We start from the raw sequence: 27,604 nt of genomic DNA, 5'->3' as shown, positions 1-27,604 counted from the left end.
ATAGCATGTCAGTCTCCTATTTGGTCCTAGAGCCTGCAGTATTGTAATTTATTGTGAAACCATGTAACCAAATACTTAAATATCCACAACATCTATACCACGGTAATGCATAGTACATTATATACTAACATCTCAAAATAAATTTCTACTACAGTTTTATGCAAATTATGGTATAAGATTATCACCTGCCACATTTTGAAATGGCACCAACATCATGTAATGTTCCATGTCAATGTACTAGTCAAAAGCCCTACTGGTAATGATGCCTTATGCATTATCATCTGAATATCTGAAGTCAAGCTGTTAATCTAATAACCACAGTATGCTATCAATTAAAATCACTGCATATTTGAATGTTAAAGCAGGCAATACAGCAGGAAAAATGTTTCTAATTCACAGTTTCAAAAAATAAAGGGTACAGTTTTCAAATATCTGAATGCTTAAAATCGGTCAATTTAACAACTGCCTCCTTCAATACATGTAAACTATGTTTGCACAGCATTAGGAGATGTCTTTTATTTCAGAAGTTAGTTCTTACTGTTACAGGAGCACCACAAATTTGAAGGAAGAGGCTACAGTGTGAAATGAGCTCACTGATGGATATGTTAAATAAAAATTTAACTATAATATAAGGTACTGCAAAGCTTTGTTCCCCCCAGCACAGACCCCTTAACAGGAAAAAGTAGTCAACGCTTACCAAATACAATATGTAAATTAACTCTAAAAGACAGACTGGAAAATCTAACTCAACTAAACGAAAATATTATTAGCTAATAAAATCTGATAGCTTCAGAATTTTCCTTAAAATAAAATTCAAAGGCATACACAGTTATCTGAATCCCTCAATGAGGAATGTAGGGATCCAAAGGAAATGAAAGAAAGATCTGGCTTTAAGAATTTCTAAATGGAAACACACACACACAAATGGGTAACTGAGAAAAACTGAGTACTTAAATATTCGATTTTTAAATGTATAAGAAAATTTATAATAGAAAAAGTGGCAAATTGTTATTGTGACTTGATTTGCTGAAAACATCTGCAAATTCACACTGGCATTAAGAAAACCAAAGTTTCAAAAATTTACTCCTTTCTCTCTCTCCAGATATGTGTTTTCTGTGCAAAAATAAATATCTGAAAATTGCACTAATACAATAATACTTATTTTAACTTTTGTATTATGAATAATCTGCACATGCTGCTTTACAGACAATACGTATTTGTAAACTTGCTCATGCAAAATTAGTGTGCGCAACAGGGATATTGTTAATCCCCATACCTAAAAAAATGATACCTTATTCTCTTTTAAACTGCCAAACCCTCTGAAAAGTAATCTTACACAGCTATTCTTGTCTGCCAGCTAAAAATCAGTTTATGTTGCTGAAACAAAAAAGTTATACAGGAAAAAGAAACATGGTTTTTGTCTTGCAGAATTTTTGATTTTTAAATAAGAGAAAATTTATAAAAGAAAGAAATTCATGGTCACAAAATTTTAACATTTTAATCCTAAACATTACAGGGTAAAATAGATACTGGACTCTATTTCCATATTCCATAAATCCTAACTTTTGATTTCCATTTTAAATGTTGCCCTAACCACTAAAACATTAGTGGTTTTACAACTTCTGGATTATGGAAATACATATTTCTGAAATAAATGCTACAAAAACAACAATGGAAAAAAGCCAAACTGTCTCCATGAAGGAAAAAAGTGGAATATTTTGAAGCTTTTAGACATTTCTCGTTCCATGTCTTATGATTAACCTGTCAATTCAGTGCATCGTATGGTCAATGTAATGGTCCCCATGTTGAACAAACATCTAACTAGTGTCCATTGATTCCAAGTTAGTGGATGATGAATCTTTTTGGATACTTTCAAAGATGGCTGCCAGCTCAGGGTTAGAACTGATCTGTGACTGGAATTCACTCATCAGTGGACTCTTCTCTGCTTCTGGAATGGTTAGCAGTGCTGCTACTGCTCTCATGGCAGATCGCTTTAGTTCGTCTTGCTTTTCAAACTCCTGCTTTACTGAGTTTGCTTTTACCTGTAACAATGAGTAAATTTATATTACATGCTATAAAAGATAGCTCTTATAAAAACAAAATTTAAGCACACAGAAGTAAAACAAAGCTACTCTTTTAAAGATCCAAAACAAAGCTACTCTTTCAAAGATCCAAAAGGCACATTATTCCTCAAGTATAGTTGTTTTTAAACTTCTTTTTTGGCAGTAACTGTGTCCTTTTAAGGCAATATTTTATACAAGGCCCATTACAAAAACCAAGAAAAAAAGAGTGGGATCTGCATAGCAAGTTCTACTTTGTCCTCCACTAAGAAAACTACTCTAGCTACTTTGTCTACTATTCTTCAAACATATCATGTACACACATCTCTATGCTTTAATTCATATATATTATTTTCATATGAAAAGTTTCACTTTCTGAACCTAAAAATAATTGACTTTTTAAAGTTCATTTTAAATGTCATCATGTGCATGAAACCTTCCATGCCTGATCCACTCCTCCACCAGAATTAAAACATTTTCTCTTTTGTGGTCCTATCACAATTCAACCCATTATCAATACTTAAAAATATGTGTCTTATTGCTAAACAAAAACTTTTAAGCATAGTACTTAACAGGGCTAAGCTTTCTTAAACATGTACATTCAATAGGTTAACTTTTGAGACCAACTGCTATATAGGGTGCTAGCATAGTTAGATTTGGAAATCCACAGAACAAAACCAACTAGGGACCCTGAACACACAAAGTCTGGCCTAAGTAGATGTCTATCAATGACGTGAGTATGCTCAATGTTACCTTAGTTGTACATGTAGCACGCAATGGCTCAACAAGTCGGTCCAACCTCTGCAGTACTGCACTTGGACAAAGGGTAGAGAGTCTCACCAACATTAAAAATGTTAGCATCTATTAGGAATATAAAAAATTAGATTTTGCATTATTTTCTAAAGACAAATTCCATATTCTCTGGAAAAGCATTTTTTGTTTTATGGCAGTGCCTATGACACGGGGAAATTCCCGGACCAGGGATGGAACCTGCGCCACAGCAGTGACAATTCTATCCTTAACCACTAGGCCACCAGGGCACTCCAAAGCCTTTTTATTTTTTTTTAATGATAGCTAATGCATTTCAAGATTTACTGAACTTTATTTCTTCTGAGTCAAATAACACTGATTTTTTTTTTTTTGCTTTAGTTAATTTAATAGAAGTATATATAGTTGACTAACAATGTTGTGTTAATTTCTGCTGTACAGCAAAGTGACTGAGTTACATGTACAATAGTTTGCATCTGCTAACCCCAAATTCCCATTCCACCCCTTCCCCCACCTCTGCCTTGGTAACAAGTCTCTTCTCTGTAAGTCTGTTTTTGTTTCGTAGATATGTTGATTTGTGTTTATTTTAGATTCCACGTATAATGATAGCCTATGGTATGGTAACCTCTAGTTCCATCTACATTGCTGAAATGTCATTATTTCAATTCTTTTTTTGTGGCTGAGTAATGTTCCATTGTGTGTGTGTGTATAACACACATCTTTATCCATTCATCTGTTAATGAGCATTTGGGGTGTTTCCATGTCTTCATTATCATGAACAGTGCTGCCATGAATATTGGGGGCAGAGCATGTATCTTTCTGAATTTTATAGTTTTATCTGGATATATGCCCAGGAATGGGATAGCTGGATCATAAGGCAACACCATTTTTAGCTTTTTCATACTGTTTTCCATAGTAGCTACATCAACCTACATTCCTAACAACAATGTAGGAGGGATCCCTCTGGCAAAACTATTAAAAGCAAAATAACTAGCATGTACCATAAAGTTTCATGCAATGTAATGTGCCATTTGGAATCACACAGAACTGTCTCAAGTCTTATCTAAGGAATTTCAGCTATAAGCACTGAGTTACCTTATCTACCATGTGATCCTAGAGTACAGAACTAGAAAAGCGGTTCTTAAATCTACAGCTGGGGAGCTTTAGAAATACACCTATTCCTCAGCCCTGTTTCCAATGATTTCTACCTCACTCATTGGGATAGTCAGTATTTTTTAAAACGCTCATGTGCACCAGATGGGAAAACACTGAATAACAGTTTAACTGGAAGAATAGCTTTATAAGAAACTTCTAGTATCTTAGAAGATTTTCCTGAAAAATCCCCAAAAGCCTGGTTATTCAGATTAATCCATATAACGTCCAATAACCCACAGTCTTTTCTCATGGATCCTTTCATTTCTATAATTTGTGGTCTTATTATTTCTTTCAGGGTTCTTTTCATGGAATTCTGGGGAGGGTCAGGTTATTCCATATTACATGATAGAAATGTGACAGTTTGCGTTCTAAACAGTATGGCTGAATTACTGATCAACTACTATTTTTGCCCTGCTTGATCAAAGGCCCTGAGTAGAAGCAAAAGATTTTTCAATTTATAGTTCACACTGTAAATGGACAGAAGCAAACAGGAAAACAAAAAGCAGTTTTATGAGCAAAGTTCATGCTTGAAACCTAAAAAAGCAGTATAATTTCCCTATTGTTGCTTCTACAGATTGCTCTATACATCTGCAAACAGTTCTTAGATGTTATCCTTTAACAAAATCTGATATTGACATCCTCCTTTGATATTGATGTCCTCCTCCAATGAAAAGGTTTCTTGGGCGTTCCCATCATGGTGTAGTGGAAGTGAATCTGACTAGCATCCATGAGGTTGCAGGTTCGATCTCTGGTCATGCTCAGTGAGTTAAGGATCCGGCGTTGCTGTGAGCTGTGGTGCAGGCCGCACACGTGGCTCGGATCTGGAGTGGCTGTGGCTCTTGCATAGGCCAGCAGCTTTAGCTACGACTGGACCCCTAGCCTGGGAACCTCCATATGCCACAGGTGTGGCCCTAAAAAGAAAAAAAAAAAAAGGAAAAGGTCTCTGGCTTTTTCCCATGTCAGCTGATGTGATATTGCATCGCTGTTAGTTTTGCGTACTGGAGTTTAATAACACACTAAAATCATGACAAGCAAACCAACCCTTCCCAGTAACAAGAGTAAATAACAAGGGTGAAAGTCACTACTGCAAAGTCTTCTAAAACATTCTATAAACAGGCACAAACATCTTACCTTAATATCATAGTGGTCCTTCAAACCATCTTCAACATGATTTAGAAATTCAAAGATATCAAGTCTATCCAAACAACTGTCTAGAAGGGTGTACATACACTCAAATGCTGCCTTTCTAATATCCAGGCCGTCATCAACTGTATGCTTAAATGGACCCATCTCTACCTGTTGAAGTAAAAAAGAATGTGTAGATATACTTGAAAATGAAACAGGAGTTTAGGTAAACAGTGTCATCTGAGTAACTTACCTCTCTTATAAGCTCCTTTCTAACTTTTGTTTCATTATAAAGATGTGGAAGAACAGTATCTAGAAGATCTCTTATTAACGATGGCTTATTATGTGCTGCTGAGTTGAATGTGACCAAGGCTACTCTTCTTACATTCAAATCTGGGTCTTCCAACGTCTTTAGGAAATCACCTGAAAAATTCAAGGATCAAACAACATCGTTATGGTAAGCTTAAAATAAAATACACATTATTTTTTTCTAAACTGACAGTTTATTATTGTTGGTATTATTTCATTTCTTTACTGTGGGTCACAGAACATGATGAAATACTAAGTAAACTATATAATTTCTTTTGGCAACAGCTAAACTATCACATCTGAGTCTGAGTGGATTTAACTGATGAACATATTCTCACGCAGAAGGAAAAGAGTGAAAACCCCAAAAGCTCCCAATTACGTTTATAGATAACCGATTAAAAGGCGGGTAGCAAAGAGAAGTGATAGAGCCAGCAACCACAAGAAGCAGTAACTTGAATGATTCTCCTTAGAGCTCAAAATTATTAGTACTGGCACTAAAAAAAAACAAAATAAAATAAAAACCAACAAAAGTGGAATCTGAAAACCTGAGTTCAAAAGATACACCCTGCTTCACCTGTCATCTGTATATGACTCCTGGCAAGTTATAGACAAGAGCCTCAGTTTCCCAGTTTATAAAATAAGAACCTCTTAGAGCCCAAAGCAGAATAAAGAGCATGTAAATTACTGAACAATGTCTGGTACACATGTGATAGTCACATGGAGCTGTTGTTCATAATATAATCTCAGTGCTACCATAGGCAATCTTTTAGAATACACAGGGGGAAAAAAGTGCCAGAAGAACAGAATGTACCACAATGGCAACTGAAGAAATGGGAGGGAAGAAAATATTTCAGACACCACAGGTGGTAAAGTCAAGGTTGACCACCTAGAAAAGTTCTGACTACAAAAAGTTTAAGAGATAAGCTCGGGTTTAAAAAGAATTTAAATACACTGGACTAAACCTCCTCACCTCTTTATTTAAATATACTATAATTACTTAGAATAATTACTATAATGATTAATTAGAATAAAGTATACATCTGCTTTCAGTAAAGCACCTAATGTATTGTTATTATTAAGACAAATGTTGACATCAGTGGTCCCCAACAACTTGGTCTATGAACTTCAATTTTTAAAAAGCTTCCTAGGTGGTTCATACAGTCACAAGTATTCTAGATCCCAATTCAACCAGAATGATTTGATGGAATGGCATAACTACACTAACAATGCTCACTGGTTGACTGTTACCAAGCTAGAAAGACATCTCTAAAGATCTGGACACAGGTCTCTTCCTTTGTCCCATCTTGTATAATACCAAAAGTGTGAATAAATATAACCAAGCAAAAATACCGAAGGAGAACAAAGGCAAAGAATCTTTTGATAGACTTTCTCTAACTTATTTCTAGGTCCCAGCAGTGGCACCCATTTATTCCTGTTCCCCCTCCTCTCCTTAGTCTGAGCTGGTAATCCCTTTCTGTAGTTTTTATTTATTTACTTACTGTCTTTTTAGTACTTTACCCAGGGCATACTGAATGTTCCCAGGCTATGGGTCAGATCGGAGCTGTAGCCCCTGGCCTATGCCACAGCCACAGCCATGCCAGATCTTTTAACTCACTGAGGCTAGGGATCGAACCCGTATCCTTATGAATACTAGTCGAGTTCGTTTCCTCTGAGCCACAATGGCAAGTCCTTGTAGGTTTTGGCCCACTGCAGAATGGGGTGAAACTGCAAAGCTTCTTTGCCAAATCTATCCTCTCTGCTGGTATCACCATTACTCTGTCTTCAAGAAAACATCAGAGAATTTAGCTACTAAAAGCTCTAGTAAAATTGATGAAAACAATGCAGGAATGCAGGGAAGTTATAAAATCATAAAATCATGAAAAACAATGCTAAACACTAATTCTTTTCTTCACAGAAAGACAGCCCTTGTCTTTCCTAAGTATCTTCTCTTAGTTTGGGTAGAGCTAAGTACCAGAAGAAATATCTTTTTTTATTCTTAAATTTCTATCTTAAACATAAAAGCCTCTCCACAGATCCCCTTGGGAGCTGTAAGGATACAAGTAATAACAGAAAATTGTGGCCTTCACAGCTCAGATGAGATACATTCACAACTGGGTATTTCAGATTGGTGAGAGAGATCATATATATCTTTTTCCCTTTATCTATTAGTTTATTGTAGGTCATCCTCAAAATATGGTTATCAAATGTATGGTTGACTTTAAAGGCATCCTAGCATAGTTACTTATTTCAGCTATGTGCAAAATTAAGTAGTTAATTCAAGTATGTTCATCTTCATTTCTACTTACCTATGCAGTTCTTTAATAGTGGATCAATAGGTTGTGGATGATCAGAAATAGTAAACTTCACAGCTGTAACCACTGAGCTTCGGGCATATGATGAGCCTAGTTGAAAAAGCAGCTTTCAGTCTGCTGGTATTCAATAAGTCAACTAAAATCCATGGACATCTTTATCATTTTCAAGTCACTTCAAATAACACCAATGCCTTTTAATTCCTTAAAATTCTTTGGTCAAGGGGAGTTATTTCTTACTGCTCTCAGGATACTAATGGAGCAGAGTTTACTCATCTTATGAAACATAACCCCATTAGATTTCAAAAGGTACAATTTCCTCTGGGAAGGAGGCAGCCTGGGAAACCAGTATTGAAGCATCTATCCCTTACAAAGAAACTAGTTGACTGTCAAGTTTAATTAAAAATGAAAGCAATTTCTAAAAATGAAGAGCCATTATTACTTTCTCCTTGGTCAGCTGACACTGATAAATTCTAGAAGTTTTCAGATCTTTTCATTTGAACTAAGTTCACCAATTTTAGTGCTGTAATTAATACTAGCAAGCTTCTCTGGCTATATTAATTCAGAGACACCAGTCTTCCACATTTTAAGACAAGATTATTAAAGCTGTTGTAGTTTCTGACGTTTAATATATTTATTGTATCTAACTACATACACACTCTTTATCCTTTTAAATAACAAAATGTCATTTGAATATGGCTCCACATCATAATAAATACAAATAAATAACATTTTAAAATAAGAAAATCTAGGTACCCACCTGATATTAAGTACCCCTTTAGCCTTGGAAGGAGGGTTTCTGGATCAATTAGAGTGAGTTTGCCTAGACATTCAGCAACAACATTTCTGGTTCCTTCTTCTGCACACTCACAGTGCTTTAGCAATAAGGCCCAAATGTTTTCAACATAGGGTTTTAGGCCCACCACTGATGCAGAGCTAATAATTTCCTTCAAGGAATGAAGCAGAAGATACTGCCTTTTGGGTTGACTGGTTATTTCTTGTAAGACAAATGGTAGATATTCAGGAAGGTTGCCCACACTAATGCTGCCTAATGCATAGGATGCAGCTGATTTGACTTCTTCACTAGGAGATGAGAAGGCTTCTAATATCACCGATTTTAGTTCGAGCTGCCCACTTAAGTCAATATGATGCCCAACTTCTCCAAGAGAAAGCAGAGCTAAGAGGCGAATAGAATCTGTAGACCTTGAGTTCTTGACATCTTGAATAAACTGACCGACTACAGCTGGTCCTTCTTTAGGGCATGCTCGAGTAAGAGCAGCTACACATTTGGCAATGGAATAATAAGACTGCTTATGAGTAAGAGCTGTGCTCTGAGAGTAAACTGGACCGGTCAGCATACGCAACAAATCCATGTATCCTAGATTATTTGTTCCAGTGACAACCAGAGCTTGGAAAAAGTCTAGCATGGCACTAAGAGCTCCCCCCTGCAATAAAGGTGACCTAACAAGTCCAATGAGTTCATTGAGAATGGATCCACTTATCTTTGAAAGGGAGGAAGGATACACTTTTGCCAGTGTGGTAAGAAAACTGATAGCCATCTGTGAAACATGCATATCACTTTCACTGATAAGAGGAGGGAGCTCATCTAGAACTGCATCAATCATGGCAGCTGTCAAGCTGTCACTATAGTTTTTAATTAGAATATCTAGAGCAGAAAGGGTACCCAGTTTCAAAGCTCTCTGGTTTTTCCTGAGAAACGAAGCAAGGATAGGAACCCCTTCTCCCAGGACAGGCCGCAAATCTATCTTCAAAGGCGACCCAGCTATCAGCGTCAAGGCCTTCACTGTAGTTAACCGAGTAATCTCATTCTTTAGTCTCTCCAAGAAAATCTGAAGTGTATTAGGCAAGTCAGAACCCAAGTTGTCTCCAAGGTTGCAAATAATTTGTCCCATACAGGAAATAGCCCTTTCCTTGACTTCCTGATCAATGTCGGCTGCTTTTAACCTCTTAATGGTACAGGTAAATAGATCTTTGATGTAAGGAGTTGCATCAAATGAGGAAGGCTGATCTAAAGGACGAATTACTTTGACAAGCTGTTGAGTAACAAGAAGTGCTTCAGATGTTATCTTGTAAAATGGATCTCCAACACAAGCCACCACTGGAGGGACCAAAGCTTGAACATGAGGATGGAAGACTTGAGGAGAGTGGTTACAGAGGATTACATATAGACAGGACAAAGCATCAATCTTCAAATTTGATGAGCTTGATTTATCATTCAGTGAGAAAATGATTCCTAAAAACCAACCAAAGGGGAGAAAAAAACAGTAATTTTTATGCAAGAAAAAATTTAAAGCTAATCCCTAAAAGACTGCTAAAGTTTCCACCTCATATTATCTCTAAAGCAGTAAGAAATTCCACAATCTATGATTTAAAAAAAAAAAAAAAAAAACCAGTAACTTTTAGGTATTCAAGATGGTTCTATAAAAAAGTTTCATGTGCAAATTAAGTTGTCACAAATTATCCACTTTAAGGAAACAACTATGTAAGCTTATCTAAGTCTTAATAAAAGTCTCTAAGTCCCAAAAGTGATTTACTGTTTCTTTCATACCTGGTACCAGTACAGGAATGTGTTGTGTTAGGGCCCCAGGTAATACATTTACCAGTTCAGTTAACATGTTAAAACAACACTGTCGGGTCTTCACACTTTTTTCTTTCATCTGTTTGTGCAGAGCTTTAACAATGTTGGGAACCTGTAATTATTAAGCGCTCATTAGCTGGTTCGGCTATTTGTACTTTCTCAGTACACTTAACACAAATTACAGGGACAAGGAGAAATGGAAGATGCTTTTTTTTTTGGTCAAATTCTAAATTCAGCTAACTGCTAATAAGATTGTTCAACACAAACTTTGCTGCATCTACTATTTATGTTCTCTTGTAACTATATTTGCTTGATACTAATAATGACAGCTTTTCTGTTTTCGTATCTTTTTAAAGCAACAAAATATCTTCCTTGATTAATTTTAATTTTGAAATGCACAAGACTAAACAAATCTAAACAGTTTTTGAACAAAACTTTGGGAGTATAATTTATAGTCTTTTGAATGGAATTGGCAGATATAGGCAAATTAAAGGAAAAAGACAAATTATGGAAAAGAAACCATTAAAGAGGTCCTTGTTTTTCCTTTTTGTTTCCTGTCACAGTGAAATCATCCTCACTTCAAATGTAGTTACAAGCAGCAGAATATGATTCAAAAACATCTGTTTCTAAACTTTAATATTTTGTTAAGTCAATAAAACCTAAATAAGGTATTCACTAATGAATTTTATGTGTGCCGGGATACAGACAAACCATAACAAACAATGAAATGAGAACTAGAGGCAAAAGAAAACACCTATCTAATTAATTCATCAGAGCATCATTAAAATTTCCCTTTTAATGAATTTTTCCCTTCTCTATAGAAAGGTAGAAATCACGGGATTTCTTCCAATTGCTCATGTCCTCTATACATTTCAATTTCTTTCAATTGTTAATGTCCTCTATACATTTTATCTTTACAATTAATATTCACATAAATTTTAAAATTTAAGTTCACCACAAACTTTAAAATTTTTACTACTTGGACTAAGATAAATATAGCAGTACATCCCCTCCCGCGGTTTAGTTGTTTAGTCCCTCTCAAGATTTGTTTTGTACTCTATAAAAATGGACAAATATACACCCCATTGGACTTCTGTAGAGCTTACATATAAGATAGGAAAATGCCTAGCATGTGCTAAATATTGGAGGGCAAAAAGCCCTACTGTTTAGGATTTTAGAAAAGATGTCCTAAAGTTAAAAAAAAAAATTATTAATAATGAGAATGGGCATACACAAATATTATGTAGCAGGCACTTCACTGTATGTTTATATAACCCTTATTACAAATGAGAAAAGTGAGGCTTAAAAGAATGTCTAAATAACTTGTTCAAGATCACATAGCTAAATTAGGAGGGAAGGGAAGCTAAGAACACAAGTAGGCTGATTCCACAGCCCTAAGACTTTTCCATTAATGTATCAAAGATAAAGGTTACTTTACTAAACCTTAAAGCTAATATTGTTTAGCCAGGAAAATAAAGGAACTTTGATCCAAACAAATTATTTACAAGTAATGTAACATGAACACCCACATACTACTATACAAACATATCCCAGAATTCTGTTTCTCTACAGCTATTTTGGAATTCCTATGTCCATTAAAAAACACCATTTTTTTCAAAATGATCACATTTACCAGCATGACTTTCAAAACCACACTTTTAAACTGACCTGACTCTGAAGCATTGTTAAAGGTGTTTCTCCCTGTTCCATTGCATCAGGGTCACACAGCCAACTTTGCACAGGACGAGTTTGCTTCAAAAGAGAAAGGTATGCATGAAAAACATCTGCCTTTACATTCTCTTCACGCTCTTTAAATCTGGATATCAATGCAGGAGAGACGGTCTTGTAGAATTCTGGAAGCATTTCATGCCTTGTGCTAACTACAGCATCCAAGCACTTAGCAGCTGCACGTCTCACTTTCCAACTCATGTCATCATCGTCACTGTATTCATCATCACTCCCTAGAGAGAAGTTTTGATGTTAACAGGCTATTAATCATAAGAAAAGTTTATTGCTTAATAAAGTGAATTGAAACGCATAACTAAGTTTTCTAACTTGTCACTAAGACATACAGCAATAGGTAAGTTTAAAAAAGTATATGTAAACCAGAGGCAGAGTTTACTCACATAAATTTACACATAAATAAACCTCTAAAGAAAAATGACCATGATTTTATTTTTAATTCGTTAAACATTTTCTCATTTATGGGTGATGAGCTGCTTATTAACTCTTTAAAATCATTAATACACTAGAGTTCTTTATAATATATTCATAAAATCATAAATATCCCAGTCTTTCTAAATGATAAGTTCAATTCAAAAGACTTAACAGTATAGGAAAATCAAACAACTACTGAGTTTATAAGCTAAGCCATAAAATAGATTTGCGGTACAGATGATGTGAGAAAAAGATGAATCCCAAGTCATGCTGTGAAACTAATTTTTCAGGGGAGAAAAAGAATCCTGTATCAGCTTTGTGACTACAAGGCTTTTCATTAAATTTACTGATAGGCTATTAGGAACTAATATGCATATTCTCAACCTTTTGGCTTATTATTAGCTTAATATAATTTAAAGAAACTATACTTTCTCAATTGCAACATAATTCTGCCCACATAACAGAGCACCAGCTTCTCCAACACCTGCTAAACATTAGGACAATATTCTAAGCATAAGGATTAACAATTCCATCTCACTTAGGTATACTTGCTAACTTTTATGTGTGTGAAATCTCTGAAAATTACTTCCTTCTAACACTACCAGGCTGAATCATGAATCAGGAGAATGACCTGTAGCAGTTCTCACAACAATCTAAAATTACTAACAATTTGTTATTCTTAGATATAAGACTGTAGCCCTGAAGTGATTCCTCAGTGGGAGGGAAAAAAAAAAAAATGTCATCTCTTCATTGGCTTATATTCCAATTAGCTTAAGACTTAAATGTAGCCAACCATGCCTTGGAAAATCAAGGACATATAATATGATTTTCTAGTTTCCAAAAGGTTTAATTTCATCTTAGCACTTTATAGGAAAACCCAACCAAATACTGCTAAGCCCAAGACATTTGTTTTATTCATCAATACCTATTTGAAGAAAAATTACAGGATACTATCAAAACAGACTATTTAAAAGCAAATAAATACAGAGATCCCCAGTGGCCTAGCAGGTTGGGTATCCAGCACTGTTGCTGCTGTGGTGGGGGTTGTTATTGTGGTGCAGGTCCAGTCCCTGGCCTAAGAACTTCTGCATGCCACAGGCCAAAATGATGATGATGATGATGATAACAGCAAATAAATAAATGAAAAATTTCCACTGGCAACCCAAATATGGGAATTACTTTACAGAAATATACTTTAGGAGTTCCCTTCATGGCGCAGTGGTTCACGAATCTGACTAGGAACCATGAGGTTGCGGGTTCGATCCCTGCCCTTGCTCAGTGGGTTAACGATCCAGCATTGCCGTGAGCTGTGGTGTAGGTTGCAGACGCAGGTCGGATCCTGCGTTGCTGTAGCTCTGGCATAGGCCAGTGGCTACAGCTCCGATTCGACCCCTAGCCTGGGAACCTCCATATGCTGCGGGAGTGGCCCAAAGAAATAGCAAAAAGACAAAAAAACAAAAAAACAAAAAAAAATATATACTTTAGTGGCAAAAGTTACAAAAAATTAAATAGCCTAGTCACTGAAATTATGTTGGCTTTATAAGTTGGCTTTTATACAATAACACTATGATAAAAAGATACTAGGTATAATACACATAACTGATAAAGCAGCTGAAGGACTTGGTGTGTTATTCAGTGTCAGTACTTAGCACACTAAAAACCAACAATCAAAAAATTGGAAACTTAAAATGCTACTGCTTTTTTAAAAGGACATTCCTATTATAAGCTGAAGTTGCCCTTCATTAATATAACACATTTACCAAGTATCTAATATGTGCCAAGCACTGTCATAGGCAATGAGATAAAGCAATTAATAAAGACGACTAAAATTAAAACCTCTGCCCTCATGAAGCTTACATCTGGTAAGTAGAAAATATAATGTATCAGAAAATAATTAGATGTAATGAAGAAAATATAAATGCTGCAAAGGAAGATATGAGTGTGAAGTAAGGGGAAAGCCCTGAGATGGGAAACTGGATAAAAGGAATGTGTAAAAGAAAGTGCTTAGGTATAACCCCCAAGTTTTTGGCCCAAGAAACTAAAAAGAATGGAGGTGCCATTCTGAAATGGAAACGTCTAAAGAAGAAACAGGTTAGACAGGCAATGGGGGAAGGGTAGGAGAAGATATTTTAAACATCTAAGCAGTGTATCAATTAAGCAGGTGCATGTATGAATCTGGAATTCACATCAAAGATCTGGGGTAAAGATAAAATTTGAGTTTTCAGCATATTGATATATAAAGCCAAGAGACTAGATGAGGATCAACAAGATTTTAAGAGTATATGGAAGTCCAATGACTGAGCCCAGAAATACCCAAAAGTTTAGTGGTCAGGGTGATGAAGAGGAACCAGTACAGAGACTGCGAAGGAATAATCACAACAACAAAACTAAACCAGGAGGGTGTGGTATCCTGGATGTTTAAAAAATGCTGCTAGTCTTAGTAACAGGCAAAGTCAAACATTTGAGGTCACTGGCAATCTTGTCCATCACTGGAAGACTGGATTCAAGAGCAAAGGGGAAAAGGAGTTGGAGAGCATTCATTCTTTTGAGGAGTTCTACTGCAGTGGAGAGAAATTGGGCAGTATTTGCTAGAGTCTAACAGGGGACGATTATCAGAAGTTTTTTGTACTATTTTTTTTTCAAAGATTGATGAAATTACAGATTTTAGAGGAAAGTCATTACATAAATCCATTCAAAGAAACAAACTGTCTAAGAAAATTAAGAGGAAATCTACCAGCTCATATACCTAATAACTTACCCATTTAAACATTTCAATTATGATTCTTTTAATACTAGCAAAAAAACTAAACATGAGCAACCTTGTGTCCTTGAAGTGCTACTCCTTCCAGAGTAAATAGGACAAATCACAGGATGATGACACATCAATCTTGGCAGCCTCAGAAATGTTATATTATTCATGAAAGCTAAATGGAGCCTCCGACATTATTTAGGGTTTTTCATTAAAGTAACTATGTATAAAAGTCAACCAAACTGCTATGAATGTTACTTATAGGTACAATTTCTAAAATAACATTCACCTCCCTCCTTACAAAAAACTTTGTAAGAAAAAAAAACTTTGCAGAAAATTTAAAGAATAAAGAACAAAAGTCACTTATAATTGCTAAAACAAAAGAAAAACGCTAGTAACATTTTTCAGCATATTAAAAAAAAAGTGGGACAGTAATTTTTGTTACCTACTTTTCATCCAACTTATTAACCACTTTAACAAGTATTTTTCTAGAACATGATTGTGAAAATGCTACATAGTTCAATACATGGATGCCTATAATTTATTTACTTGATTTGCTACGTCTGAATATTGTGGTTACTTTTATTTTCACTATTATAAACAAACATACAATCTGAGGTAAGAATCATCTCCATCTGTAACACTAGGTCTTTCACAAAAATTGAACAAATTCCTTCTACTTAATTTGAAATACCTTGGTCATCATCATCACCGCCATCCGCATCCATGGCGTTTTCATCTTCATCTTCATCATCGTAATTATAATTTGGGTCATAGGTAAGATATTTAAGACATATATTTATAATGGTAGAAACATGAGGATATACTTCCTTAGGACATCTGAAGAAAAAAAAACAAAAGCTGCTTTGAATAACTACTTTTCTCCTTGACTATCTGCCACATTTTGCTTTATACCAGATTTCTTCCTTCCCTTTAACACAACATAGGAAAATGGTTTCAGCCTTTTCAGCACCAAGAACGCCTTCATCTTTCCCTCCCTCTCTTCATATTTTAAATATTTACTTTTCAAATTACTTTTTCTTTATCAATTTTAAGACGAACCCCTCCCATTTTAACATCTCTGAAGTCAGGATGATTTATACAATAAATGGTATGTCATGGTTAGAGTGGGTCATACAGAGAGAAATCTGAATATGCTCTATCTTTGCTACATACAACTAGAAGACCAAGTCCAGATCAATGTTTACTTCCATAACCAGGGTTATTTGTGAAAATGCCAGTGCACATTCATGTAGACTTATCTTCTAACTTTATGCTGAGAAGACAAAATATATAATAAATGCCTAATAATAAGGGACTAACTTGTATTTCTCAATTAAAAAATAGAAATGAATCCAACAATTTGCTTTTAACAATTTGACATAACTATAAAGCTACTCATCAAAAACCATGAGTGGAAAGTAACTATTTACCATTACTGCAAGCAACAACAGTGAAGTCTTAAGACACTGTGCTATTACAACCCTATCAATTCTAGCCAAAAGCAAAAAAAAAAAAAACATCCTGCCACTTAGCCAGTATGGCCTAAAAGTTTTAATTAGAACCAAGGTTTCCAAATTGAACATCACTGCCCTAGCAAAATGGATGTAATGATTCTCAAAAACTCTGAAGAGACATGAAATTCACAAATGTGTATTTCTGACCAAATAATTTATCCTAGCACTCTCTCAGGATAGAGGCTATATGATTAAATTAAACTGAAAGACAATTATAAAAACCTTTCCCGACTTTTTTAAGCAAGGTCCTAACAATGAGGAAACATTTCAAAATAAATATACGGACTATATTTTAAAATAAGGATGATATTCACTTCAAATACTGTGTTGGTTATCGGTTATTTAATACATGCTTAATTAGAACACATATGAAATCCAAAACTCAATTCCAGCTGTCAGTAAAATAACCCATCTTCCCTCGCCCATCTAATCTAGATCTTAATCATTATTCTCTTAAGGAAATTTTTATTTGAAAAAGAGATCTTAAAAACTTGCCTTCTCACAAATGATTCAAAGGCTTGAATGCAGTACTCTCTTAATTCATCGTCATCTACATTACAAAATTTTACCACCAAAGGAATTATCTTCTCAAGGTATTCACCTAAGAAAAGCATATTAGTTCTTAAAAATATTCATTAATTTTTTTTAATTAAAGAAAATTTTAAGATATTTAAACATTTCTTACCTATTCTATGACCAGCTTGCCTACTAATAGCAGCAATACACTGTATGTAGGTTCTTGTTGTTGACATGGAATCATTTTTGGACAACTCTGACAACAGATGTTCGATAAGATCTACAAAAACTATATTTCCACAGCTCATAACCAAATGGCCAAGAGCAATAATGGTCCTTTTCCTCACTGCAAGTCTAGGGCTGGTCAACTGGGGGAGCAGACAGGTCAGAATTGAAGGATGGAAATTAACAAGAAGTCCTCCTTGCCTTAAAACAAAAAGAAAACAAATAAATTGAAGATGTCCAAGGACTACTGAAATCCCTGGCCTCTTGACTCCTGCTTCTCCCTATTGTCTTTCTTCTACAAATCTAGACACTAAGTTTCAATGATCTTCTTGATCCAACCCTCTATTCCAAATCATTTGACATGTGTAGTTCAGTGACTCAATAGCAGTCAAACTCCTGTGTCCTGTGCCAGGACCTTACTAGTGATCAAGTCACACGTAGGACAAATGGCCTAACTGAATTTCCACTACTTACAAAAATTAAATATAAATTCCTCACCCTCCTAAGATCCCATCTGAACTTTTCATTCTATATTCTTGAAAACTAGAATACAGTATTTCTAATTCTAAGACTACTTATATATTCTGATATACCCTGTGGGCTGTGCCCTTTGCACTTTTCAAAACTAAATTCAAATGCCACTCTTTTCATAACAAACTTTCTTGGATCTTTTCATTTTAAACTCCAAAATACACTGTACAGAATATTTAGTCCAACTCTGCCTTATACTAACAGTGTCATTTGTGTTCTTATCTTCTTATAGCGAAGAATAAGCTCTGTGTGTGCCTGGATGATCTCTTCGCTTTTACTATAAATTAGTACCACATGAAGGCACCTGATTATTTTCAAACTCAAGTGAATTAGCCACAAATAACAGACAAATAATGATGACATATAATGATTATTAGAATAGAAGACAAACTGAAACTGATAGGTCTTTTAAGGTTATTACCCCCTGGGAGTTGCTTAAATCTTTCCATCTTCCCAATTTTGACTTGCAAAGGAAAACAGTAAAGCAACAAGTTTAAATAAAGCCAAGCTCCTTCCTCCCTGCAACACATGCTTTAAAAACATGGTTGCTGAAGTATACCAGCATCATTTTAACTGGAAAACCTGTTACTCCTATTGGATCATCTCCTTACCCAAGTAGATCATTGTATTCAAGAATATCAAAGAGTAGAACAATATAAAAACTTTGCTGAGGAGTTCTCCTTGTGGCTCAGGGGTTACAAACCCGACTAGAATCCATGAAGATGCGGGTCTGATCCCTGGCCTCACTCAATGGGTTAAGGATCTGATGTTGCTGTGGCGTAGGCCAGCAGCTGTAGCTCCGATTTGACCTCTGGCTTGGGAACTTCCATATGCTATGGGTGCAGCCCTAAAAAGCAAAAAAAAATAATAATAATAATAATAATAAAAGAATAAAAGCTGCACTGAAATATTTTAATCACAAATTTTATTATTTTTCAAAACTACAAAAAATATGGTGCTATGCAATATTACATGATAAATTTGCTTCTGTCCTCACTCCTAACCACACATTTATAAACCAGACAAAATTCAAACATAAATAATTTTAGACCAACTTTACTATATTTATCAGGAAGGGTTTTTAATAAATGCACAAATACTTATATTACAAGTAATAGAAAACAATAATCATGATTACCTGCTCAACATATCAGCCATAATATCCAAGGCTTCTAGCTGAACAGAGACATCTTCCTGCTTTGCTATTGCACTGGTAAGACGCCCAGTAATTTTTTTACATACATTAGCAGCTAACGCAGAGCCTGCATGAATAAAACACCAATAATGATTTAAAGGCAAGTATGTTTAATTCCATCTTATATTCATGCTAGTTACCAAATATTCAGTCTTGATTCCGAGACTGACTCAAACCCAGGTCAGAAAAATGCGTGTTTTTAAAACAGGTTATTTTTCAATAAAATAATTTTTTAGAAATAACTTGGGAGTTTCCATTGTGACTCAGCTGTTTACAAACCCAACTAGTATCAATGAGGCCTCGCTGAGTGGGTTAAGGATCCAACACGAGCTGTGGTGTAGGTCACAGACGCAGCTCAGATCTGGTGTTGCTGTGGCTGTGGTGGAGGCCAGTTGCTGCAGCGCCTGAATCAACCCCTAGCATGGGAACTTCCATATGTCACAGGTGCAACCCTAAAAAGCAAAAACAAAACCAAAAAACTTAAAAAAAAAAAGAAAGAAAGAAAACAGATTTAGAAATAACTCTAAAAGGAATACGTGGGAAATATGGGAGAAATATTGATTTAATAAATGCTACCTGACAACCATGTCTATTAACTGGCACAAATGCCAGCTATGGAGCTGATATGACAGCAGCTGTACCCTTACATCTCTGGTTTGGAAAGCAGCAATGCGATTTTTCTCTGAGTCCCCCTTACTAGTAACCTAATTGGATCCTTTTCAATCCAAATAAAGTAGGAATGCTGTTCCAGGGGACTCCTAAGTCAGGGTTATTACTATTTTAAAGTAGATTCATGTTGTTACTAACAAGCAAGAGAAAAAAAAGGAACAAGAAACTGTGAACATAAAAATCTTCATGGTGAATAGACTTGTTAGAACCAGAAATCAGCTTAAAAACATGTTTCAATGAGGGGAAAAAATGAGGAAAATGTCAAAACTGTTAAATCAACAATTAATTAGTAAGGGTTTATTATTTTAATGACACTGGCATGATGTAGAGGGAAAAAACTATCAGTTTTGAATTAAAAAATAATGGATTATGAATCTTCACTCAATCAGGTAATCAAAACTTTGGGTGAATTAACCTAATCTCTCTGAATTTCAGTTCCCTTATCAACAGTCTACATTAAGACCTCCCATATGGCTCATGTTTAGACAAAGTGAAATAATAACACACATCTCACATAGCATGAAAGCTAGCATAGTGAGAATAATAAATATTAAGCAAATGACTGAAAACTACATATTAAGATGACATTATTACCAAACTACATCTTTCCATGAAATAGGGAGATAGTTATTTCACCCCATTTGCTGATGAGACAGTAACTTTTAGCCAACAGCTTAGTAGTCAAGACCAATTCTAAAACATGCATTACATAAACACTTCTGTTAGAGGTTGAAAGCTAATTACTTGACAAATTCATTAATTGTAGTTTTAAATTTTTTAATTACAAGTAGCTACAAAAGGCTCAGCCTTAAAGATACTAAGTAAACTGAACTATTTCACAGCTGCCTTAATGTTAACGTTTTACATTATAAATTCTAATGCAAAGCAAAATTAATACTGAAAATAGAAAGCTAATCAGAAAAAACTCATGACTCTGGTTATCTTTTTCCTCACTGCACAGGTTGACTTTATTCTACGAGTCATGGTACATACAACAATGTAAAACCTTGCTCCAACATAAAAGTCCTTCAGAACTGTATTTCTAAGAGCTGCTTAAATTCAGTCAAAGTAGGAGTCATTTAAAACTAAAGAATGAATTTATGTTTAAGTTAAATTAAGACTTTGCACTTTTTTTCCTTCACTGTTCAAAGGGATGCTTACAAAGACATTTTAGGGATAGATACTTCTCTCCCTCCCTAGCTAGGAGGAAAGAAAAAAGAAAAGTGTAAGAGAACTACTTCCATTTGTAAAAGGGTGAAAAAAAAAAGGCTCTTGCTTACCACTGGAAGCTGGAGGAAGTTCTCCAATTACTGTTTTAAGGCCAATACTTGAAATATCTCGAAGTTGTTCTTTATCAGAAAGCATGTTAGTGCAGAGGGTATCTACAATTGTCTCTACTTGGTATTCTTTCACTTTACTCACTAAAGGGCCAAGACTGCAACACAAAGAAGAAAAAAATTTTTTAATCTAAATAAACACAAAAACAAAAAATTAGACAGGTAGAAACATTAACTTTTCTGCCTAGTAACTGTCAGCACAAACACTATGCCTGTATCATAGTATATGAATAAGAGTATTTTAAAATTTCTTGATTAATAAGCTCTTGGCAGTTTCCATTTGTTTCCCACTTATTTCCATCCAAGTATCATGAAACTCAAGTCGCTTTCAGCCCTCCTCCCCTTTGCAAACACTTCAAATACCCACATCTTATATTAATAAAAAGGCTAACTAGGAGTCTGTTTATAACAAGGATCCTATGATTTACTTGCAATAGAAATTCTATCCAATATATCACATTTTGCCAAATGTGACCCTTCCTTCCTACCATCTATCACCAACTCCAACTCAAGAAAGAATTTATATTCCTTTTATTTTCTCGTTTAAATTTTAAAAGTGTCAAGTAACTGGTTGCAAAAAGCAAGTAAGTTAGAACTATTCTGTGCTTCCAAAGCACCTTATACATTTCTTTCATTACTGCAGGACTGCATATAGGTACACTAGTTGAGGACAGAGAAAAGCCCTGCCTTTGTGTCCTTCTCACAGCATTTAGCACACAGTAGATGTCTGATGCATGAGCATTAAGGAGCCACTGTATTCAAGACAGTACTGAATAACAAGTGTGGTCCCTATCTTCAAAAATTTACTATCTGGTTAGTGAGCTAAGGAATTCACGTTAACTACCCGTGGTAGCTCAGTGGTTAATGAACCTGACTAGTATACATGAGGACGCAGGTTCGATACATGGCCTCGCTCAATGGGTTAGGGATCCCGCACTGCTGTGAGCTCTGGCATAGGTCACAGACGTGGCTCGGATCCTGCGTTGCTGGCTTGTGGTATAGGCTGGCAGTGACAGCTCTAATCTGACCCCTAGCCTGGGAACCTCCATATGCCACAGGTGTGGCCCTCAAAAGACCAAAAATAAACAAATTAAATGAAGGCATTCACTACTTTGCACAATTAAAAAAAAAAAAAAAAAAACCTTTAAATTCAATTTTTTTACAGACAGGTATTTACAGACAGGAGACTACACCTCAGAGAAGACAGATTTTTTTTAAGTATTGGGCTTTGATGGGATATAATTAGAGTATTTCAAACAGAAAGATCAGAGTCCAGAATGAGTGCAATACATACTGAAAGAAATGAGAAGTCAAAAGAACTGCCTGACACAATAGGAAAGGCAGGTGTCTGGCATATTATGGAGAATCTTTAAAGTTAGGCCAAGGAATTTAACTGTGATATGGTAAATTGGGAGCCAATGCATTTTCTCAAGCATAAGTGACATGATGAAAATAATTAAATTTGTTAAATGTTTGGATCAATTAGGGAAAAAAAAGAAAATCACTAGATTCTCATATCTGCTTTTGTATTTAATCTATTTTCATATCATATGTCATGTGGTCTGTGGAAAATTACACTATACACTTAGAAGAAAATGAGCATCAAAAGGGAAATAACACCTAGTATTATTCATATGATAGTTTGGAACTTCCAGAATCACAGATGTTCCAGAGACCCCCAAATCAGACTTCGAGAACTAATGCTATAAAATATCTGATTAACCCAAAAGGAAGCATGAAAAAAACAAAATACACACACAAAACACACACACAAAGAAACAAATGGAAAAAATTAAGCCAAATGGCACTCCTACATCTAACTACATCAATATTTACAATAAACAATGATCTAAAAAAATTTCTACAAAGAGAAGAAATTATGAAAACTCAAAAGAAGAAAATAAACTTCAGAATCAACTTGTATAGCTTGTGGAAAAAAGCACTGATTTTTAGAATTAAGTTAGCATTAAATTAACCAGAATTGACAACCTTGAGTTATCCTGTCCGAGGATATAGAACTATCTTTCCATTTGTTCCAAGTACATCTTGGTTATTGGTCAAGAGGGTTTTTTTTTTTAAGTTTCTCTTTAAATTTTTTAAAAGGATTAAAACCATACAATATGGTTTAACTTTGACTTAAACCATAAAATATCTTCACCCAAGGTCACCATTGTAACATTACTTACTACATTTATTCCTAGGCATTTTGTATTTCTGCTGCTGTAATAAGTGGACATTTGCTTCCATCTCTTCTAACTGGTTGTTATTTGATTATATGAAAGCTACATTAATTTTACATCCTATTCCTTCACTGAATTGTTACTGCTTCAATTTTTTTTTCTTGAATGACTTGGTTTTTCCCAGGTACCTTTTAAAATTCCTGTGTCTAATTTCCTCACCTTGTCTTATAGCAGAGCTAATAATATCTTCAAAAAGAAATGTAATGAGAATAGAGATATATCCTTGTTCCTGACATTAGTTGAAGGTTATCTGGTTACTGGCATTAGAGCTGAGGTATGAATGTGTGTCTGCGTACTTTTAAAAAAAGTCCTATTGATTCCTTGTTATTAAATGTTTTACTTGAAGCAGGTGATAAATTCACTTTATAGTGAGATAAAGCATCCCTGACCTGTTCTTCACCCTAATGACACATTAAGTACAATGCCGGTTTCTGGAAGGTGTTTCACTCCTCTAATTATACTAAGTAGCCTAAGTGTTGGATTTTTTTTTTTAAATCAAGAATCGAAATTGATCTCATTAGTGCCTTGACAACCAGATAGCCTTTGATCTATTAACATGATAAAATAAAGTATTAATAAAGCACTTAATATTAAACTGCTCTTATATTCTTGGGATGAACCTCACTTGTTAAGGTATGCTACACAATATATTGTTGGATTTTATTTTGAACATTTAATGAAACTTGTCTGTAGGTTTTATTTTATAATAAGAGTTATCCTTAGGATTTGTCATCAATATTTTTGTTTGTTTGTTTGTTTGTTTTTAAAGTCCTTTTTTTTTTTTTTTTTTTTGTCTTTTTGCCATTTCTTGGGCCGCTCCCGCGGCATATGGGATGTTCCCAGGCTAGGGGTCCAATCAGAGCTGTAGCCGCCGGCCTACGCCAGAGCCACAGCAACGCAGGATCCGAATCCGAGCCGCGTCTGGGACCTACACCACAGTGGCTCACAGCAACGCCAGATCGTTAACCCACTGAGCAAGGGCAGGGATCGAACCCGCAACCTCATGGTTCCTAGTTGGATTCGTTAACCACTGCACCACAACGGGAACTCCCATCATCAATATTTAATTTAAACAAAAGACTGGAAGGTTTTCATACTTTATGTTCTGAGAAAGTACTAGAACTATCTTATCTGTACTGCAATTATGTGTTCTTCAAGGTTTTAAAGACTGTGAGAAAGACTTCTGGGCTTGAGCTTCTTTTGGGTAATGAATTCTTTGATAGATCTTCCAATTTCTTGATAAGGCTACTAAGTAAGTAATTTATCCATCAGGATTTTCCTTCCTCCAAGAATCAGTTCCTGAATTTTATCTCCTAATACTACTTTTGTTTAAATCTTAATTCCTTTCTTATTGTCCTGAATCTCCCCCCTCCCCAATCCATTACATTTTAAGTATAAAAGACCAGTGAGTAGTTTCCTTGTGATGCAGGGGATTAAGGATCTGGCACTGTCACTGCAGTGGCTCAGCTCACTGCTGCAGCATGCATTCAATACTTGGCCTGGGTACTTCCACATGGCATGAGCAAAAAAAAAAAGATCATCAAAAGATGAAAAGCTTAGGTTTTGAATAAGTAAAGATTAAGGCTCAAGCGAATAAAGACCTGCGTACCTCTCACCTTTCAATGAGGGAGAGCCTACTTCTTATTATTTTTTAATGGCCATACCCACAGCATAAAGAAGTTCCGGGGCCAGGGACTGAATCAGAACCACAACTGGGACCTACACTGCCCTGCAGCAACAATGGATCCTTTAGCCCACCACACCAGGCCAGGGATCTAACCCATGCTTTCGTAGTGACACAAACTGCTGCAGTTGGATTCTTAACCCACTGCACTACAGCAGTGGGTTAAGAAACTTCTATTAACATTATTAAAGGCTGGTAATTGATCAGCAAATATTCTGAACAAAACAATTCTGTCAGTACAAAGTGCATGGCAAAACAGAATTAAAAGGTGAAAAATAATGATTTAAGTAAAACTAGATTCATTTGCATTATTCTGCAACTGATTTTTTGAAGGCCCATTTTATTTTAAACTTGGAAACGTCCGATGTTAGAGTTGCACTGCATGTCTAGAAATTCTATGCTGACCAATGATTTCTCACTTTTGCCTGTTTTTATACAGCAGGTACGTAAAACTTTGACCTAAAATAAATTTAAAACTTTTATAATGAAGTCCAACAAAGGTAATAATGAGACAATGCTTTATTTAAATTGATACCAAATATTATATGCCATTTAAAATGACACAAAATTCCCTAATTTATATGTAAAACCAAAGATTATACTTACTAATAACTTACCAAGAACTCAAATTCTATACCCTATTACTAAGAAAAGTCCACCTATCAATATTATACCTAATAAGATGCTCTCAAAGCCCTGTACACACAAAGGTTAACTGGAATTCTCAATTTTTAGGAAGATTATTTTAACTATTATATCATCAGTTGCTGATTGAACTATGGAGTTACCTGCTGTTATTCTTTACTAGGTCTTTATTATTTTTTATTCCCTTCATTGGTTCTTAAAATCCGGCCCCCCGCCCCCGGCTGGAATATAGAGATGAATAGCAAGCAAACAGGCCCTTTCACCCAGCCAAAAAACCTAGCCAAACAAGTAAGAGAACTACTCTTTTTGAGGTTTCCTATATGTACTTATTAAGAAGTAAAATAACAGGAAAGACCCTGTCTAGCCAATATGGAAACAATGTATAAGGAAATGTCTCATGTACCAAATACAAACACTAAATAATCATCAGTCACCTACAAATTCTAAAGGAAAACTCAAGAAAGACATAACACAAGACTAAGACAATTTACCATTTATTACACTGAGTTTTTGAATGGAAGTGTAGACGCAAAGCAAGAAAAAGCACCTTACCATTTGACGGCTAAATTCTGTACCTCTCCATTTTTATCTTCCAGTAACTTCAAAATCATTTTCACAACTTTCCTTTCACTGTCATCATCCAACTTGATGGAATCCTTCTGCAGTTCTGTCATCAAGTCATTTGTAGCCATAAACCTATCAAAAAAATTAAAATATGTTGGTAATTCAAATTTTAAAATAATAACAAAAAGATAACAGTTTTCACATCCAATGCTATCATTCATATCTATGTAAGTCCTACCTGACTCTTTTAAATAAGGTAACATTGGCCAAAATTATTTTCCCCAGGTTAGTCTTGATTTCAGATTTACAGACAGCACCTTCAGTGAATGCTCTTTCATTCTAATACCGCTGACACTTGAACAACATGGGGGTTTAGAGGGTATCAACTCCCAACTCACCAAAAATCTGTGTATAATTTTACAGTCACCATCCTCATCCACAGATTTAACCAACAGCATATTGTGTACTACATGTGGCATGTGTTTATTGAAAAAAATTTCCCATATAAGTGGACTCATGTGGTTCAAGCAGACCCCACTGTTCAGGGGTCAACAGTAATTGTATCAGTGCTTTTAGGGAAAAAAAGCTCCTCTTTACCTTTTCATTGCATGTGATCTGAGATTTATGTAAGAAGCCTTTAAGTAACATTACGGATACCTTCCTGTGTAGTATTATATGTTGGATTGGAGGGGGGGGGGTTACATGTTACAAATTATTAGGATATTACCAAAAGGCAAATTCTCACCTCCACCTTAACTCCCACCACCAGGTATCAGGAGTATTTTCAAAACAATGAAGAGGTGATTCCAGAAGGTTGTTGCACCTAATATTTAGCCCCCTTTCCTTAAGAACCACTGCCAAAGGAAGGTCAGATACAAACTTCAAAGGAATCAACCATCTAATCTCAGCTTTAAATAAAAAGGTTGGACAGAAGATGAAAACAGTTTTTTTTCTCATATGTCTCACCAGAAATTTCATTGTTTTAAAAGCGATTTCTCAGAATACTAGATAATCACATTGAAATAATGCCCCCAAACCTGTTTATAATGACTGAATGAATTCTCCCCATAATTCTTGGCTCCCTTCAGGCTACTGAAATAACCTAACTGAAATAACAACTATTTAATGCCTTTTCTATTAGTTGAACCAGATCCCGTTTGAGTAAAAATTTAACATTTCTATGTTAAATATAGAAATGTCAAAATTCATGTTTAAATCAATTTTTAAAAAACCACACAACTATTGGAGCT

At 35.2% G+C, this 27,604-nt stretch overlaps 1 protein-coding gene and 1 long non-coding RNA gene across 3 annotated transcripts in view; one reads left to right on the top strand and one right to left on the bottom strand.

Moving 5' to 3' along the window:
• Positions 1-490: 490 nt before the first annotated feature.
• The window catches only part of CAND1 (cullin associated and neddylation dissociated 1), a 38,787-nt gene continuing 11,673 nt past the window's right edge, over positions 491-27,604 (bottom strand). The window contains exons 2-16 of one of the 2 annotated variants that reach the window (XR_014803563.1): positions 26,343-26,486; positions 21,165-21,319; positions 19,159-19,282; positions 17,434-17,690; positions 17,244-17,349; positions 15,926-16,071; positions 11,994-12,286; positions 10,296-10,437; positions 9,340-9,980; positions 8,487-9,164; positions 7,724-7,819; positions 5,362-5,531; positions 5,115-5,279; positions 2,814-2,921; positions 491-2,042 (exon numbers count right to left, since the gene is read on the bottom strand). Coding sequence is in view for 1 of the 2 variants with exons in the window: in XM_003126362.5 (XP_003126410.3) it covers positions 1,818-2,042; positions 2,814-2,921; positions 5,115-5,279; positions 5,362-5,531; positions 7,724-7,819; positions 8,487-9,980; positions 10,296-10,437; positions 11,994-12,286; positions 15,926-16,071; positions 17,244-17,349; positions 17,434-17,690; positions 19,159-19,282; positions 21,165-21,319; positions 26,343-26,486 (3,625 nt within the window). In the remaining variant the exon portion in view is untranslated. Of the gene's footprint in view, positions 2,043-2,813; positions 2,922-5,114; positions 5,280-5,361; positions 5,532-7,723; positions 7,820-8,486; positions 9,981-10,295; positions 10,438-11,993; positions 12,287-15,925; positions 16,072-17,243; positions 17,350-17,433; positions 17,691-19,158; positions 19,283-21,164; positions 21,320-26,342; positions 26,487-27,604 lie in introns of both variants that reach the window. The other variant, XM_003126362.5, reaches the window with a different exon arrangement.
• Positions 5,404-10,272, top strand: LOC146403328 (uncharacterized). The gene is made up of 2 exons (XR_014803564.1): positions 5,404-5,565; positions 5,703-10,272. It is a non-coding gene; the product is annotated as an uncharacterized LOC146403328 (long non-coding RNA).

Source organism: Sus scrofa, chromosome 5 (assembly GCF_054392235.1).
Source record: "Sus scrofa isolate SSC_HxYL_T2T_F1_AM1 chromosome 5, Sscrofa_HxYL_maternal_Yorkshire_Landrace_v2.0, whole genome shotgun sequence".
NCBI classification, from domain to species: Eukaryota; Metazoa; Chordata; class Mammalia; order Artiodactyla; family Suidae; genus Sus; species Sus scrofa.
This window is presented reverse-complemented; position numbering and strand designations above follow the sequence as displayed.